The 16,739-nt window shown below is 47.5% G+C and overlaps 1 protein-coding gene across 5 annotated transcripts in view; it reads right to left on the bottom strand.

Annotated features, from left to right (window-relative positions):
• Positions 1-16,739, bottom strand: part of CACNA1D (calcium voltage-gated channel subunit alpha1 D) — a 351,028-nt gene that overhangs the window by 9,343 nt on the left and 324,946 nt on the right. For 4 of the 5 annotated variants that reach the window (XM_066245993.1, XM_066245988.1, XM_066245989.1 and 1 more), the window contains 4 exons: positions 3,782-3,895; positions 2,706-3,073; positions 1,972-1,998; positions 588-737 (listed from right to left, as the gene is read on the bottom strand). In XM_066245993.1, the coding sequence (XP_066102090.1) occupies positions 588-737; positions 1,972-1,998; positions 2,706-3,073; positions 3,782-3,895 (659 nt within the window). The remainder of the gene's footprint in view (positions 1-587; positions 738-1,971; positions 1,999-2,705; positions 3,074-3,781; positions 3,896-16,739) is intronic. The other variant, XM_066245991.1, reaches the window with a different exon arrangement.

Genomic DNA, 16,739 nt, shown 5'->3' with positions numbered 1-16,739 from the left:
ACTGCCCATATGTCTCCTAAAGCAAAGTGTCCCTTTTAACCTCAAACATTCTTTCTTTAGGACAGAAGCCTGGAGAGGCACCTCTGCTGAGAGATGCCACTCTAACCTCTTGTCCCCCATCTCCAGGAGAAACCCGTGGATGAGCATGGGAAATGGGTGCGGTTCACTGAGACCCGCCCAAGCTGTGGCTGGCTGAGCTGCTGTGCAGACAGCGCCCCCTCAGAGTGCTCAGCGTTAACAAAGCACAAGCAGACCTCTCAGAAGATAAGGAAGCGATGGAAACGAGCTAGCCCTCGGGGAGGCAGGCCCCACTCTCACTTCTGGGCCTGAACTAAAAGACCTCTCAGGAGCCTAGTGGAAACGAGTCAACAGCCCAGAATGACTGCCTCTGCCCTGCGCTCCCTGGTCCTGTTTCTTCTGCTCAGACTCTTCCTCTGGCCTGGAGTCTGCGTTCCTGGTTGGCTTCCCCAGCCGGTCCTGAGTGCCGCTGCAGGTGTCCCGTGGCTTCACGAACAGCAGAGCACAACGGACAGGCAAAAGCCCGGTCTCCTAATGTCAGCCCGAGCCCCAGAGCTTGGGCTCCTCACCTGCTGGAGGCCGGCGAGCTGTCGTCCTCATAGTCCTCCTCACCACTGAAATACTCTGGCTCCCCCAAGCAGCGGGGCTCCCTAAAGTAACCGTGTATCTCTGGGTCTTCCCGGCAAATAGTTGGGAACTGCTCATCTCCTGAGTCAGACCTGCAGTTGGGAGAGAGGACATGAGCACCTGTGCAGGGGGCAGACACCTCCTGCAGCCGCACCTCCCCATATGGCCAGCATCCTGCCCGATGTGCAGCTGGCTTCCCCCTGTGCACCTGCCTAAAGCAGGACAGGACTGTTAAGGCCTCTGGCAACAGTGGGGATGGTGGTGGTGATGGTGGTGTGTGTGTGTCTGTGTACGTACGTACATACATGCATCAGGAGGGGTTTCTCTCTCAGTACCCTGCATAATGCTGGTTCCAGACCACTATGCCCAGGGGCCATGGGGCCAAAGGAGTAGATGTAATTTGGGAAACAGAGCAAGAAAACGGACCTAGAGACCTGCAGCGATCAGCAGTCCTGCGGAAAAGACTAGCTCCCAGACATGTACTCTGATCCCTGCTCCTTCCTACCTGGGCCCCATGTGACATCAGAGCCTGGAACAAAGGAACTCCCTGACTACAAAGTTCCCACTGCCTCCAACCCGGGAAGGGCGACAGGAGTTCTGGATACTATGTCACAGACACGTACTCTCATGCTGACATCTGCCAAGTTTTCCAAGACTGCTCCCTGCCCCAGGACTGTCATAACACCTCCCTGAAGCCTGGTTGTCCTGGACTGGGTCCTCAGGAAAACAAGCTAGATGCAGTGACATTACTTCTTTCCAGAGAGAGGACTGTGCTCCCTCCACGTTATTTATTCTCCCCCTGACCTCCTCCAGCTTAAGAGTTCACTCGATATAATTAAATTGGCAGACCTATGCTCCCCATCGCCGACAAAACCACCATCCTGTGCACCATTCCACCCAGTCCAGTGAATATGGAGGAGGATACACTGCATGCACTGAGGGCATGGAGGGAAAGAGGAGGGCCCGCCCCTGGTCTTCAGGAGGCTGGGGTCATGCTTTTACCAAGACCCCGCGAGAGGCACTCCCCAGAAAGCAGCAGCCACTGCCCATCATCACAGGCCCAGGCACTGGTGCACAGCAGGCTCTCCTATGCTGTCCTGAGGTCTGCAGGGGCTAGTCCATGGGCACCTGCCATGTGAGTATCAGTCCTGGGTGGTAACTGTCTATGCAGAAAGAAGCCACTACCTCTGACCCGAGTCCATAGCCCTGAGCTATAATATTGTAGTTGGCTCAAAGGAACTTCTCATCTCTCAGCATTCAGAGAGATCAATTGGTCACACTTATAACACAGTATTTAACATACAAACACAGGCAGTGAGCACATACCTAATGTAAGTTTCATAATAGCGGGTTCTATCCAGGAAAGGCATGATAAGCGAGGGAAGGAGAAGATAAAGTTAATCATTTCCAACAGAATTTAAAATGCAGTTACCAGGCTACTAGCCAGAGTGGGGTTGGCAGGCCATAGGTCACAGGACAAACATGAGCTGCCACCTGTTTCGCTGTGGCCCACGAGCTAGGAGTGGTTTTACATTATTAAAGGATTGAGAAACATCAAAGGAAGAAAAATATTCCATCACCTTTGACTATATGAAGTTCACATCTCAATGTCCAAAAATAAAGTTTTATTAGACACAGCCGCACCCGTGCATGTACCACACTGTCTGAGGCTGCCTTCTCGCCACTGCAGCAGAGGTGAGCAGCTGCCAGACTGTGTACAGCTCACAGCCTCACAGAGCTGCCGTCGAGCCCTTCCCACAAAGGGCTTGCCAACCCATCCCAAAGTACTTTGGCACAATCAGGGAGGGTAGAGTTTTCACCTGCTACCATTTTAAGGCATATCTCATACAGCAGGCTATCAAATGGCTGGTGGCCCTTTATCCTTCAGGGTTATCATGTGGCTAGGGCCCGAAGAGGCCATGACCTCATGACATTCACAGGTTCAACTGCAAATGCCTACTGGGAATCTCCTGCATGTGCTAGAGCATGGGTTGGCGGGGGTGGGGGGTGGGGGTGGACAGACACAACATTATCAAGTGAAAACAAATTTTAAAGGTTACCTTTTAATACTGGACCTTCTTTGAGGCTCATAGTCATGCTTGTGGGAAGAATGATGCCCATTTTCAGACACATGCTCAAGGTTCCCAATGCTGGGCCGCTTTCCAGGGGCAGCTTTGGACATATTGGCATTATTAAGATTGGCATTTGTTGAGCTGGGAACTTGCTTTCCTATGGAATTATGGTTATGATGGTTATGACACACCGAATTTCCTGCTGGAGGAAACAGCGGTTTCTCAGTATCACTTGCAGGTGGAATTGAAGGCCTTTGGACATGCAGGGGACGGTGGGTGGTATTGGTCTGCTGAAGGGAATCTCTCCTATCACTATTAACATGATTGACATGGTTTCCAAGCAGGGCACCATTTCTCTGCAAAATAATGGGAGACAACACCAGGTAATTTAACAAGTATTTGATGCAGGCTAGCCATGTTAGGTAATTTTTTCTACATGAAAAACAAATTCTAGGTAAGCTCCGGAGGATCCCTGGAGAACAATCTGAGGGCCTCAACGATCAAGGTGCCTGTGTCTACATGACAGCTGGTCCTCCCGAAAGGAGGAAGGTTACCGATTCCTGACCCAGGGAGCAAGCTCTCGGCTATCACTCGAGAGTGCTCTTCCAGTTGCTCCAAGATGAGGTGACTTATACCCAGCAGGGCTGGTTGGCAGGCCCAGCAGTTGAGGTTGGGTACTAGGCAAGCTCCCTGGGCTCTGGGGCTGAGGCTGAAGCCTGGCTGGCAGCTCAAAGAACTGTCCCAGGAAAGAAGGCAGCAGTGCAGGCAAGCAGCTGCCAGAAGCACCCAGGATGCCCGTCCACACTGGCCAGTGGCTGTGGCCAGGCTCCCTGGAAGCTGCCGTGTGGGCAGAGGAGCAAGCGCAGGAAGGGCAGGCCTGGCCCCAGAGGAGGTGCCGGTGAATGGGGAGGTCTGCTGGGGGCCGGGCATGGTCTGCAAGCCCCCTATGCTCTGGGGCCAGTTTACATTCTCCAGGCTCTCTTGTGGCTCATTAACTGCCCAAACTGGAGCTGTGCCCCACTATTTCCAAGTGGCCAGTGTGTAGCTGTGCGTGGAATAATTACTTTGAATCCATCTTCTTCTTCTCCTTTTGTGTCCTCGGGCTCATCATCTTGCAGATCACATGATATAGCACGCCGGATCTCTGGCCCGATGTCATGCAGTGTCCTTAACCCCGCCTATATCAATGAAAATGGCAAAACAGATTAGGCAGCATGGGTGCCCTGGGCCTGGCCCGGGTCTTGGCTTTGCTCCTGCCTGATTCAGCTGGGGGGGGTGGGGGGTGTAGGTTTCTCCAAAGGACAGCCTGGAAAACTGACCACTGTTTGAATGTAACTGGAGGAGTCCCTGCAGCTTTGAGGTTGTGGGGTGCGGTCAGGGGTTCAAGATGGTCCTAGCCCGGGACGCTGGAGGCCCTCAACTTAGGAAACTCCTTTTCAAACACCCACACTTGCAGGGAATAGTGCCTGGTGATTAGTACAGGGGGTCCTGGGGTTACTAAAGTCTCAACATACAACATTCTGAGTTCATGACACTCACTCCCATAAAAACTTTAAAAAAAATTGAGACGTGTTTCGGCTTACGCCACCAGCACCACACTCACGGACTACATACACGGGCAAACTAGTCTGGTTGCACGCGGCGGAAGGACGCGCAGTAATACGGCACGTTTGTGTTTTATGTTCTAGGTTATGATTTTACAGCTGGGCTAGGATAGGTTAGTGACTTAGGCTAGGGTGTGTTTTGACTTACACCAAAATTTGGGTTATGTCACTGTCGTAAGAACCAAACTGTGTCATAATCTGAAGACCCCTATAATAGGACTGTCATGGCCAAGAGCCCATGCCCACGTCTAAATGACAGTCTATAGAAGGAGGTCCGGCAGAGTGCCCTCCCCGAGCCCATGGCAGGGCAGGGAGCACAACCGGCCTGCTCCACAGGGGAGGGGCAAGGACTCGCAGGCTGTGTCCAGGGAGGGAAAGCCTGGGTGTGAGTGAGTGCCAGAGGCCACGCAGGCTGAGCAGCCAGCAGGGCCCCTGGTTCTGCAGAAAAGCCATGGGAACGAGGGAATGACACAACACGCTGCAACCACCAGCACACTCGGAACATGACAGAATGGGCTGACATGCACACAGACCTGGGCCTTGGGGCAGTGCCGGCCTCTGTGGCTATTGCGGACCCTGGCCTGTAGCCTGTGCTCAGGCTGAGACCTTGTCAGTAGTCAGGTCATCCTCTTGAAGGCCACAACACATTGAAAGGGACTCACCAGTCTGGAGGCCGTGTAAGTCCCACCAGCCGATGCCCCAGGCCCCTCACCATCATTCTGCCTTCCCCCAAGGCCCTCACAGCTGGCTTTTCTTATCCTGGGTCCTGGCTTCCACTGGGACAGGGCCTGGAAGAAGTCTTTTTCTATCGTTCCCAACTTCTTTAGGGAGACATTTGGGATGTTTATGGATCACATACAGGGAAGGTATAGTCACTGGCTCTGAGGAAATTATGATGTTTTGACCATCAATGTGAAGAAAAATTGCATGCTGATTCAAAGATAAATAGGGACAGTACAGCTAATTTATCCTTTTCCACAAATGGCTTAGGTCTGAAGAAAGCACTTCCTCCCGGCCCCAGGTCTAAAACCACCGATGTGTACCCAGTGGCACACCCTCATTTGCTGCCAGCCACTCTGCAAACTAAGCAGCCACTAACAATTGGCGTCCAGGCCTCTGCCTGCAGCTAACGCTCCAATGTCAGGATGGTGTGCAGAGGACGGGGCCAAGCGTGGGTTGTCGGCGGAAGGGACCACTTCCCTGTCCTTCCACCACAGCCCCCAGCAGCAGACAGGCATGGGGCACAGACAGAGCATGATGACCACACCTGAGACACACTCAGCAGTGGCCAAGGCTAGGGAGGGGCTGGTGGCCAGATCCAGCAGGGCTGGGCCCAGTGGTGTGGAAATGCTCGGATTGGTCTTCTGCAGGTGCCAGTCGTGGTGACATTAACTTAGAATGTAAAGTTGTACAAAAACTTCCCAATAGGCTCCTCTGAAAATAGCTTCCTCCATAGTAGCACCCAGCCTATCAGATGAACCTGTGAAAGATGGCACACCAGCCTGACTCTGCTTTTGAACCAGGTTTTGAATAAAGGATCGGCAGGGCTTTCAATTTCATGAACTGTGGGGGAGAGAGAACCACCAGAGTCAAAGCTCTCAGGTTCCTCACTAGGAATGCTGTGGACTTACAGGGGAAAGACACAAATGTCCCAGGGCCAAACCCAGAACAGTCTGTGGTAGTCAGTAAGGCTGCCACTTCCTCTCCTGCCCCTCTAATCACAAGCTCAAGATGCACACGCACACACACACACACATGTAAACACAAGCACACACATGTACATGTACACACACATACACACACATTCCCTCTCTCAGAATCCCCAAGTCTAGCACACACACACACACATGTAAACATAAGCACACACATGTACATGTACACACACATACACACACACTTTCCCTCTCTCAGAATCCCCAAGTCTAGCACACACACACACACACACATGTAAACACAAGCACACACATGTACATGTACACACACATACACACACACTTTCCCTCTCTCAGAATCCCCAAGTCTAGCACATCTGAACCCAGGGAATTACTGGCTTGGAGGGCGACCCACTTGCCATTCTCATGGAAACATCAAGAAGGCAAGTCTAATGTCAAGTGGGTGAAAGCTCTTACATAGCAGAGCTACAGGCATGTACAGGAAGGCTGAGCCAGTAGTATTAATCAGTCTACAACTCATTCGTTCAGCACTGTCTAGGGCACAGTTATCAAGGGGAGATAAGCCAGGGTTCAAGGCTGATTCTGGATTATTGGGGAGAAAGGGTTGTTGCATATCTGAGGCTCCCAAACAAGAGACCAGGTTTCAGACACCTGGTGCTGTCCCCACAAAATAAACAGGGGTGACAATACACTAAGTCAATACCCCCAGTGAAATAATGTATAATAATCCATGTTACAAGGTAGCATGGGCCAGGTACATTGAGTTCAAATAACAACAGATAATCCTGTTCACTGTCATTCAACTGATTGGACTAGGTCTGATTAAAAGAAATAGAAAACTATTTATTTGGATAATTTTTAACATCATCCTCTGTTGACGAGTTGACATTTCACTGAAATACACATATAACATACTTGCATAATAAAAACAGAAACTGTCTCCAGCACATCATCAATGATACACAGAGTAGGAGAGTGCAGTGAACAGACACAGGACAGAGAGTTTGTTTGCAACATAAATCATGGAGAAAATTGAGAGGTGGCCCAAGGGGCCATTTCCAAAGACAAATAATGACAACATATTTATTAAAGAGACATCAAAGGAGGAGAGAAAGCATCACTCTTCCCAGACCTGAAAGCAGAGGCTTAAGAACCATGATTACATTTTGCTTGCTGCGCGCAGGGAGAAACACACCCGAGAGTCAGGGACTGACCTTACGCTCCCACATGGGATCTGGGGAGGGGCCAGAAACGTGGAAGGGCTACAGGAGGAGGGAGTGTCTGCCAGGGTTGGGAATGAGCAAAACAGATGTTCCCAGACTAGAATTGAAACAAAGCTTAAGCACAGCACCCTGAATTTATTACATATCACAAAACAGGATAATGAAATTCTTCTAGCACACATATTGAGCTAAAAGGTACTTAGGCTGCTCCAAAAACTCCGTAGGCACAAGTTCCAACCCCCAAATATTCAAAAAACTATCTTAAATCCTTGAAAAAACCTTTTTTTTACAGCTCTAAAAAAGAACATTTTTTTCTTGAAATAAACACTATACAGTTAGCAAAATAATGTATTCTTTCATATTTCATATCTGTGTCTACTTCTATGAGCAAAATACTATTTTAATTTGAAATGTGGTCACAGCACTTAAACCAGCACAAAGCCATATAAAGTCATTCCATTAACATCACAGTAGAATTATGGTTTAGAATTAACACAGAATTGCTATCAAATATAAACATTATTGATTTAAGATGTCCAATCATATAAAATATTAAACAGAATCAAACCTAGTTTTGATTGGTTTTAAATGCTAGATGTTATCATAAATTTTTTTTAGAAAAAGAAATGGCGCTTTGCCTGTTGACTGCTGCTTTAAATTTTAGACACCATTTATTTAATTGGAATTTTATAGGTATTTACTCTACTAAATGATTAAGTCACAACAAAACCCCCAAACTATAAAAATCTCTTTAAATATTTCTGAAGCAATAGCATAAAATTATGATATTTTACCATCAAAAATGAACATCCATTTACCTTCCTTCCTCTTGCCCACGTTTAGGGTTCAGTTTTTCCTGCCTACGTGCATTTGTAAGACCTGCACTCCCTGTCTCCCTAAGTTAGCTCCATCAGACACACCAGCCACCTGCCAGCTCTCAGAGCCATGGCAAGCTCGTCCGAACTCCTTCTGAACCTCCACTGCAACAGTGGAGGTAAGAGACGTGTGTCTCTGCAGAAGCCAGAGCCAGTCTCCAGACTCCAGCCCAAGAGCTCTCACCTGGCAGAGCCTGTTTTCTCCCTCACAGGCAGGTTTCATTCAGCCAGGGCTGGTCCTGCTCTGGTAAGTTCTAGTTCACCCTTCAGCAGGATTCGGCCCCTATCCAACCAGCTGGATGATTTCAAACTAGCTCCCTTAGAAGAAAGAACTGCTGCTGATTAAATTCTTATAGAATAAACTTGCTCGTCCCCCGCCTCCTCTGCACACACATGCAATGCATATACATCACGCAGGGCACACCCCTTCATTTTTCATTTTTTTCCTCCAGGGAAAATGTGATGGTGTGTCCTTTGTGTCCATTATGAACAGCCCTTGAGTTATATGAAGGCTTAGAATCATAAGCACGATGCTCTGTAAGTCACCCATGGTGATTCCAACCCTCACGGAAAAGTCAGTTGTAACATTACCCCCGTAAGTTACGCTTGGGGTTGCACTCAGGCAGCTGAGTGTTGTTACTATCACGTTTGTCACCATTACTTTGAAAAATAAAGAAAATGTTTTTAAAAATTACCTAAAATTTTTATCTATGACATTTCCCTGAAAATGATCTGACAGAGCTATTGGTTTTAGGTCCTTTGATTCTCAGTTGTAGTTTTTTTTTCAGTTGTAGTTTAACACTAGAATTGAAGAAATTGTCAGTTTTCTGATAACAGAGAATTACTTAAAATTTAGGCTCAGCAGAAGCTGCAAAGCATGACTGCTATTCTGATTCATCTTTGCACCTGTCATTGTAATCTCACATACTTTATCCTGCTACACTCTGGGGAAGGGGGGTGCTGCCCACATTATTCCCATTTGGTTAAGTGACCTACCCAAAACAGCAAAGGCTCAGCGAGGTGCCCATGACACCACACTGGCCCCACCTTGACCACCACCCAGACAAAGCCGTTGGGTCAATGGGAAAGAGTGCTGGGAACAAGTCTCAATCGAGCACTCACTCATGACCACTTCCCTACATGACCACGGGTGCTACTCGATCAAGGTTACCCTCCTTTAACTAACTTAACAGAGCTCTTGTATCACTAAGTCAACATGGAGATGACAAATGATCGATCACAAGGTGTCAACTGGTTTTATGCACAGCACACATCTTTGTCTCAGTTGTGCAACTCTGAGGAGCTGCCATCTTGAAAAATACAGTCTATCGTGCACTCATTCAGACCACCGTTCCTCCCGATCAGCACAGGCAGTGAGACGAGGCCCTGTGTGGCACAACCCTCAGTCTGAGCTTAGCTGGACACTGGGGGTACAGGCAGCTCTGTGTCCAGGTGAATGAGTTGGTTTTGGGAAGGGGCCTGAGAGGGAGAGAAGGGTTTGAGTTAGGGACGGTGGTATACATAAGAGACTCTTTAACCAGGAAGATCACAAAAAGGCTCGAGTACCCTTTTCCTTTAGGGGGATTTGGGATCATTTCCCTACAGCAGCAGTTCTCAAAGTGTGCTCCAGGGACCCTAGGGCTCCACAAAACGCCATCAGGAGTCCATGAGGTCACTGTAATCTGCATACTAGTACTAGGATGTTCTAGCCTTGAACCCTCTCATTCTCTCCTGAGAGCACAGTGGGGTTTTTCAAAAGCTACATGACATGTGATGATGTCATCACTCTGGCATCTTTGTGCTTGCATGTTCTGTTTTAAAATTTTCTCACTTTTAATTTCTAATGCAGTAAATATTGAAACACAAGGCTCCTCATTAATTCTTAAGAGCATAAAAGGATTCTGAGGCCACAGACTTTGAGAATTGCTGATAACCTGTCCTCAGACAGGTAATAATACCATTTTTTCCCCAGGTAACAGCCTGCCTCTTCACCCCTTCTAGGATTCCTGTTATTTCACTGAACTTTCTCCACTTTGGGAAAAAATGTCCTTCCCAGAGCTTCTCTGAGCTAGCCTTTGACCCTTAACAGATAGCCCTCACTGTGCCTTCAAATGACACGCTCTCCTATTACGCCATATAGCCATCTCTATTACACCTACTGTCTGCCAAGGAGAACAAGTTTGCACAGGTCCCTTCCCAACCTAGGAACCGTTAGTAAGTGCTAGCAAGCTCCTTCCCATAGATAACTGAATCATGACATATGCGGCCTAATGAGGAGTATTAGGTGGGTATTATTCAATAACATGCTACAATAATTAAGACTTTTTGCTACTATATAATACAACTTGCTGTAACTCCTTTTCAGTCATTTTTATCTCTCAAAGACTTTTGAAAATAATAATTACTATTCCCAGATGGAGAATATCTGCTTTTCAGAAAGTATATAGAATCCAGTATTGAATAATCCTGTGGATTTAACTTTTAATTGGGCACACTACAGTGTAAGCCAGGTAAGAGCCAGAGGCCCTACCTTACAGCTACTTCCCATGATGGATATTGGCCTGTGTCAAGTCTTCCATCCCAGAGCTATAGAGTTTTAGCACCATGGGGTTGGGTACCAAGTTTGCTGAGTGAGTCTACAAAGATTCTAGGATAATGAACTTGAGTTGTCTCCTACAATTGCCTACATTTAAAGCTATACTCTTCCCCCAGGATTTTAGGAGAAATGACAGAGGTGGTTGCAGTCTGACTGTAAACTGAGTTTCAGGGAAGCCTTATTTCCCACTTGAGTCAAGGCCAGAGGGGGCCCCCACAATTTCTGGCTGTCTTTCAGGAACTGGCCTTGGCTACAGGCCACAGCCAGTGCTGTTACTCAGCAGACACAGCCAGGCCCACACGGGCAAGATTCTTTTGTTTCATTGGAACCATTCCCCAAGTCCCATTTAGAAAGTTAGTTAACATTTTGCAGTTTTTAACTCTTTGGAAGGACAGTAGAGAAAGGCATTTGGAAACACCAGCCATGTGACCTTGGGGCTATCCTGCTGAGGCTTTGGCATACAGAGGCTTAGATCTAGAAGACAGCTGGTTACACTAGCCCTTTGAGATGGGCGACACAGACAGCAGGGTGAGGACATACTGTCTGTCCTTTAGTGTTTAATAAACTTGAGGGATCCTTTGTCTAGTGGGGGACTAGCTCCTCACCCGTGCCCACAGGCTGACTAGCTCCCTTCTCAGGGATGACCCACAAAATTCTTAATGACTGGTGCATCCCAGGCACTACCCAATCAGAGCAGAAGTGGGACTGCAGACCAGAGCAGGGTCCAGAAGGCCCCCACTGAGCCAGTCATTAGGCCGTTAGTTGCTGGCTTATAGCAGGGTCTGCAGAGGGGCTGGGAGACTCAAGTGCTGGGGAGCCACAGCTATCGACTAGCAGGTACAAACTCGGCACCCCCACAAGGGGTCCAGCCATCCTGGGGTTTTCTGGCCAGCTTTCAACCCTATCTCCGTATCACTAACCATGGTGATGTGTGAAGAAGTCCAACCTGGTCTTGGGCCTCATGGACTCTGCTGTGCGAACTCATAAAACCTGCTGTGAGCTCCCAGATGCACTGCAGTCTGCATATGAGAGAGCAGAGTAGGGGCTGAGCCCATTTCCATAGTGAGGCCAGGGAGTCCACTTAAGTCCAGGCAGGTCAGACCACTTGAGATCATGAGCCCCAGGGGCCAAAGGGCTAAGGTCACAGCACACAAGATATCACAGGAACAGACCTCAAGGCTGGGAAGGAGTCTGTCAGTCAAATGTAGGATGCACCTGCCGGACCTCCACTTCTACCGGTGACATGGCTGCCTGCTCTGCCTGGTCTTGGTTTCCCACCTCCTCTCTACACCTTGCACACACACAGCCGCCAGGCCCCAGAGGCCAGGGCAGCAAAAGCGGCCAAGAACCCTTCTTTTCTCTATTTGCTTCAGAAACATTGAGCTTTTGCAGAAAGGTTACTTTTGAATACTCTATTGATTTTAAAACTCAAATTGGCTCCCTCAGGCATCCTGGGCTCTACATCAGATGTACAAACTCAACCAGCATTTAGAACTGGCTGAGAATTCCAGAGGGAAGGCCCTCACGAAGCAACTTTTTGGACAAAATTCTCCTGTTCACAAGATGTGGAAACCCAGCCTGGAGAGTTCCCTCGGTTTACATCTTTATGCATTTCCAGACATCTGAAAAAAGGGAGGTTTTACTGTCTCAATGGATCGCTACAGTACAGAACAGAAAAGAGATAAAAGAAAAACAGAAATTTCTTAAAGTTCTGGTAGTAAACAGGCATACGATATTATTATTGTTGTAGTCTTAATAATAAGCAATTATACGTTCAAAGTGCTTTACAATCACTTAGCTATTCCTCACAACAGCCCTGTGAGGTAGGTCGACATTATTATCCCCATTTTACAGATGGGGAAACTGAGGCACAGAGAGGTTAAGTCTTGCCCAAGGTCACGTAGCAACCAAACACTGGAGCTGGGATTAGAACCCAGGTTCCCTGACTCCCAGTGTCCTTGAAACTAGACCACACTGCTTCCAAAGAGGCATCCCCGGACTGGCTTTGAGCACGGGTTAAAGACGGACAATGTTGGATGAGGTTTGGGTGTGGTGGTGCTTCCCGTGGACACGTTAAGATGGAACCTGAGGTGCTGCCTGGGTTGGTTTTGGCATGCAGGTGTATGTGTTAGTTTAAATGGGTGTGTCTGAGCTTCCTGTCCTGCCCGACCCCACTGCGTTCTGAACTGGGTCACTGCAGAGAGTGGAGCCGGATGGTCAGGAGGTCAGGACTGACTGCCACATAATAGGAACTCTGCCAGCTCAGCGCCCAGGGGCCTGCCAGTCTTTGGGAGTCCAGGCAAACAAGGGATGCAGGACTTTGGAGCCAAGTCAGCTGCCCACCTTAGGCAGGTCTATTTAATCTTTTTTATTATTTTAAATTTTTTTTTTTTTTACTGGCCAGCATCAGGAAGTTGTGTTCATTTCATTTCTCTGTGGGCGGTTGCCCCCTCCTTTGCTCTCTCTCACTCTTTCCCTTTCTCTGAGTCTCTGCTTGGAAGGGAAATGGTTAAGCCTTGCATGTTCCCTTTCATGAAAAAGAGCCACCGTGAGCAATGTCCGCAACAGAAGGCCATGTGTGGCTCCGCAGGTGAGCCACGGCCCTGCTTCCACCTCCTGGAGGACTGCTTTGCTTGGAAGGGGTCTCCCTGGGGCCTCGGGTTTGCTTTTTCCTGCATTTCTCCCGAAATGCTGTTTCAGTAGAAATAAGCCCACTTGAGACTTTTCCCTTTCAAGGCATTAGCCCCAAACGCCTTCCGACTAACGAGCTTGGTGCTGTAGCTCAGGCAGAAAATTCTAAAGCATCCGTTCAAGCATCTGAAACAAATGAATCAGCCAGTGAAATCTCATCTGTTAGCATCTATTCTCCTCTTAGATTAGAAAAGAAAGAAAAAATAAAGCCTTTTTATGGCTCTAGATGAAATCATGCTTTAAAAACAAAACAAAAAAAATTGTATCTTCTACTTTTCAGACTGTGGTGACTTAGAAAACAAGTGTCTGGTACTCCAGAGATTAAATGTCTATTGGACATCCCAATTTCCCGTCTTTACGCACCAAGCCTCTCTCAGACGGCCACACCAAGGCGCATCAGGGAAGAAGCATCTTTGGCTTCTGTTATGCCACCCACCCTTCCGCTTGACCACCTGTGTCACCATCTGTGGGCTTCGGGTATAGACTTTAACATTATTAACCATACGCTTTACAAGCTGGAAACAATAGTCTCTTCTTTAAGCCCATCAGGTTTGGGGGTGGGGAGACTACTCCTCTAAAGTCTTTCTGTCATTAAGATGGGCAGGTTCCCATCTGAGATGAGTGAGGGACAGTGTCTCCTCAGATTCCACCCAAGTGTCTTTTGCATAAAGAAAATCCTTGAATGTTGAAAGAAAAAGAAATGAACAAAACTTTTCCCACTTTGGGATCTTTTTTTTCTTTAAGATACTGGACAAATTTTTGTCTGCCTGTTGTACAGGAGTCCTCATCTGGAAGGTCTGATGGGGCATTGCTAGTTGCTGGAAGGGGACACATGTTTCATGGCTGCAGAGCTTTGTTCTTTTAGTTCCTTGCTCCTTGTGGAAACTTGTAGGTCACTCGACTGCGGCAACAATGGATGAAGAGCAAATGCTGAGTCAAACTAAAGTGAACATGGCATGGAGGGGATGAGTGAGGAAAATAAAAGGCCTGATGCAGCTTCTCTCTGGTTCCCTCTGTAGAGGTGCTGGAGAGAAGGCTAGCTTTAATGGTGGCAATGGATGAAGAGATGGAAACTGCACACTCATTCAGACCACAGAGGCCAGAGTACACCGGGTGCCGAGCTCCTACCCACACATGGATCCAGGAGCTCCTCAAGCCATTCCCCTTCATGTGGAAGGGGACACTGCAGTTGGTCTGAACACAGGGAGACCAGATGGAGCCCAGAGGGTTGAAAACCACAGTGCATCCTTGCATCCTTGAAAACCATTCCATGGGGGACTGAAGCCCAGAAAGTTGACCAGCTCTGATGCTATTCAGGCAGACGGCACTCGATGCAGCACAAGCACGCACATGCCTATGTCTGGACTTCTGCGCTCACAGAAGTAATGCCCACACTCCACTGGCCATTAGCAAAGCCATGTGGCACCCCTGGCACAGGGAGAATCAACTCGCCCCACTTCTCGGTATGCCATGCCCACTCTTGGTGCTCCCCTGAGGGCCTGTGTACTTATCCTAGGGACAGTGTTGGTGCAGTTCCCCATTGCCACTTGGCCCCATTTCCCTAACTGCTATATCATCATGCAATACTCCATTATGACAAAGGAAGAGCCTCCTCGTGCTAATTAAAAGCAGAGTGATAAATCACATTTAAAGCCATTTCTAGAGCAGAGGAAGCCAAAAATGTAATTAGAATTATCCTTCAAGGAGACAAAATTTTCTACTTTTAATGTTTGCTTCAGAATCAAATGCATTTTCAGAATTTATCTGTCAAAATTATGAACACAACTTAATTTTCTAGGCTGTGCATTCAACATAATTTAGAGTCATAGCCTCAACTCCCAACGGAACCATGTAAAATGTGATGATATTACCATCTAACTGGAAATATTTTAATTTCACCAAGGAAATGAAACTCTTTTTATAAACAACAAAATAGAAAATGTTTAGGAGGAAACAAAACCAAACCTCGGTATTACTGGAACACAATATAATAGACTCTTGTCACCCATGACCTAAAAATGTAGTTTTGACAGCATTTTGAACTTTCTACTTGAAGACCCCATGAAGCCCCTTTGTGAAATGTGGTAACTACTTAGCTATGTGTTGCTTTTTCAGATTTGAAAATATCAAAAGACTATACCTCATCACCAGAGCAAGAACTGAAGCCATCTAATTAGGAGGTCTTAGGAATTCAGAAAAGCTTTAACTCTGTGCGAGGTGGTCATCGCAGCACCTTCCATGGAAAACAGAAGAGTCTCTTGCCAGAGCTAACCTGATTATTGTGAACTACGACACAGCCACCCATGAAAGAGTATGTTTCCCCCTCCAGAAAAGTCATCAAGTTTCACCAACCCCACCCACAAGAATCTGAGAACAGTAGGCATTACCTATGCAAAGGGTCCTGGGCATTGAGACCTGGCCAGCTCAGTCCTCCAGGCCCGAGGCTACTTTCAGGAAGAGCTACCAGAAACATGGCATCACCCCCTCTCCTTGCACCCAACTTGGCCACACCGCCCTGGAGAATGTATGGGCGAGGGACCTGTTCACATTTACAAACACTTGTCAGTTTGTCTTGTCTAAGGCTACTTGCAAATTGTGGTCAGAAGGGCTACTATTACTTTTGCAAACTGGTTTGGCCAGAGGTGAGAATTTTGCTCACAAATTCTACAACTTGAGACAGCAATGAGCTATCTGACTGAGCCTGTGGTTCACTGAGCTACCTTTAGGAGATGTGATCAGAGAAAGAAAGATCAGAAATTGTCTACTGTTAGATTTAACTGATTCACCCCACCCTGCAGCTGTGTGGGTAGAACAGAGGTTCCATCATGAATGTTCCATCCGCTGTCACACCAGGTCATCTAACCCAACATATGCGCACCACACATTTCTTCATTCATGATTTCATTAGTATTCATGTTTATATTCTCTCTCTCAGCCAGATCACAGACAAGCCTTCACTTTGGCAGTGACCATCACTTTGAACACAAAACAATCAATACTGGACATTTTTCTCCAGGAAAAAAAAAAGTGCAGGACTATTTCACATTGACCCTTACCAATATTTATAAGGCCTAATTTAAGGTGTGCTGATAACAGGGACATAAAAGTAATTTTAGAGTAAATGAATTGAAAAGGAAACATTTTTTACTCTATTCACAATGAACTTAAAAGCACAGTGGGTAGTAGAGATGACAGGGCTCTTGGTTAATTTGGTCAGTTGTTTTTGACAGCTTGCCAATCTCTACAGTTCCCTTTCCCCAGTTCTTAGCATCTCTTTCTCATTCCTTCTTCACCCTGCTTTCTCCATCATCAGCACTCACAAAGTCCCCTTCCTGGCCCCTCTGGGCAGGTCTCCACTGT

This window comes from Saccopteryx bilineata, chromosome 10, assembly GCF_036850765.1.
Source record: "Saccopteryx bilineata isolate mSacBil1 chromosome 10, mSacBil1_pri_phased_curated, whole genome shotgun sequence".
NCBI classification, from domain to species: domain Eukaryota; kingdom Metazoa; phylum Chordata; class Mammalia; order Chiroptera; family Emballonuridae; genus Saccopteryx; species Saccopteryx bilineata.
The sequence above is the reverse complement of the archived record's forward strand: the minus strand, read 5'-3'. Positions and strand labels throughout refer to the sequence as shown.